General features: G+C 45.3%; 1 protein-coding gene across 1 annotated transcript in view; it reads right to left on the reverse strand.

Annotated features, from left to right (window-relative positions):
- LOC106882703 (eukaryotic translation initiation factor 4H) overlaps positions 1-801 on the reverse strand; it is a 34,417-nt gene that overhangs the window by 4,609 nt on the left and 29,007 nt on the right. The window contains exon 6 of the mRNA XM_014933467.2: positions 538-726. Within this exon, the coding sequence (XP_014788953.1) occupies positions 538-726 (189 nt within the window). The remainder of the gene's footprint in view (positions 1-537; positions 727-801) is intronic.

Consider the following 801-nt stretch of genomic DNA (forward strand, 5'->3'; position numbering starts at 1 on the left):
TGGCTGAGCACTCCACAGACACGTGTACCCTTAACATAGTTCTCAGGGAGATATTCAGCGTGACACAGTGTGACAAGGCTGACCCTTTGAATTACAGGCACAACAGAAACAGGAAGAAAGAGTGAGAGAAAGTTGTGGTGGAAGAGTACAGCAGGGTTCGCCACCATCCCCTGCCAGAGCCTCGTGGAGTTTTTAGGTGTTTTCGCTCAATAAACACTCACAACGCCCAGTCTGGGAGTCGAAACCGCGATCCTATGACCGTGAGTCTGCTGCCCTAACCACTGGGCCATTGCGCCTCCACACATATATAGATATATATGCAATAAAATAAAATTATGGTTTGTTCACTTTGTCAGACATCAGTTATTCCACATGTTTCAAATAATATTTTATTGCATATTCCACATATATATATATACATATGTTACACATCTCTATATGTGGTATGGAATAACATTACTTGATGACGATGATTAAGTATGAAGTAAAAAAAAAGTGATGATGGGAGAAAGAGGGGAAAATGAAGTAAGAAGTTACCTGCTGTTGGTTCTGGGAAGTCATGGGAGGGCCCTCCACTGTTGCGCCGCTGGCGTGGTGGGCCGCCAAAGCCACGGCCTCTCTCCGAACGCTCGTAGCCCTTCGGCCCAGAGGAGTAGCTCGTAGGTGGGCTGTGTTGCCATTGCTCAGTGTCTCTGGAGAACTCACGGTTACGCCCAGAGTAGGAACCTGTTGGGGAGAAAAAAAAAAAAAAAAAGGAGGAAAATGTTCAGGTACATGCATACTAAAGGAACTGCAACATAA

This window comes from Octopus bimaculoides, chromosome 30 (assembly GCF_001194135.2).
Source record: "Octopus bimaculoides isolate UCB-OBI-ISO-001 chromosome 30, ASM119413v2, whole genome shotgun sequence".
NCBI lineage: Eukaryota > Metazoa > Mollusca > Cephalopoda > Octopoda > Octopodidae > Octopus > Octopus bimaculoides.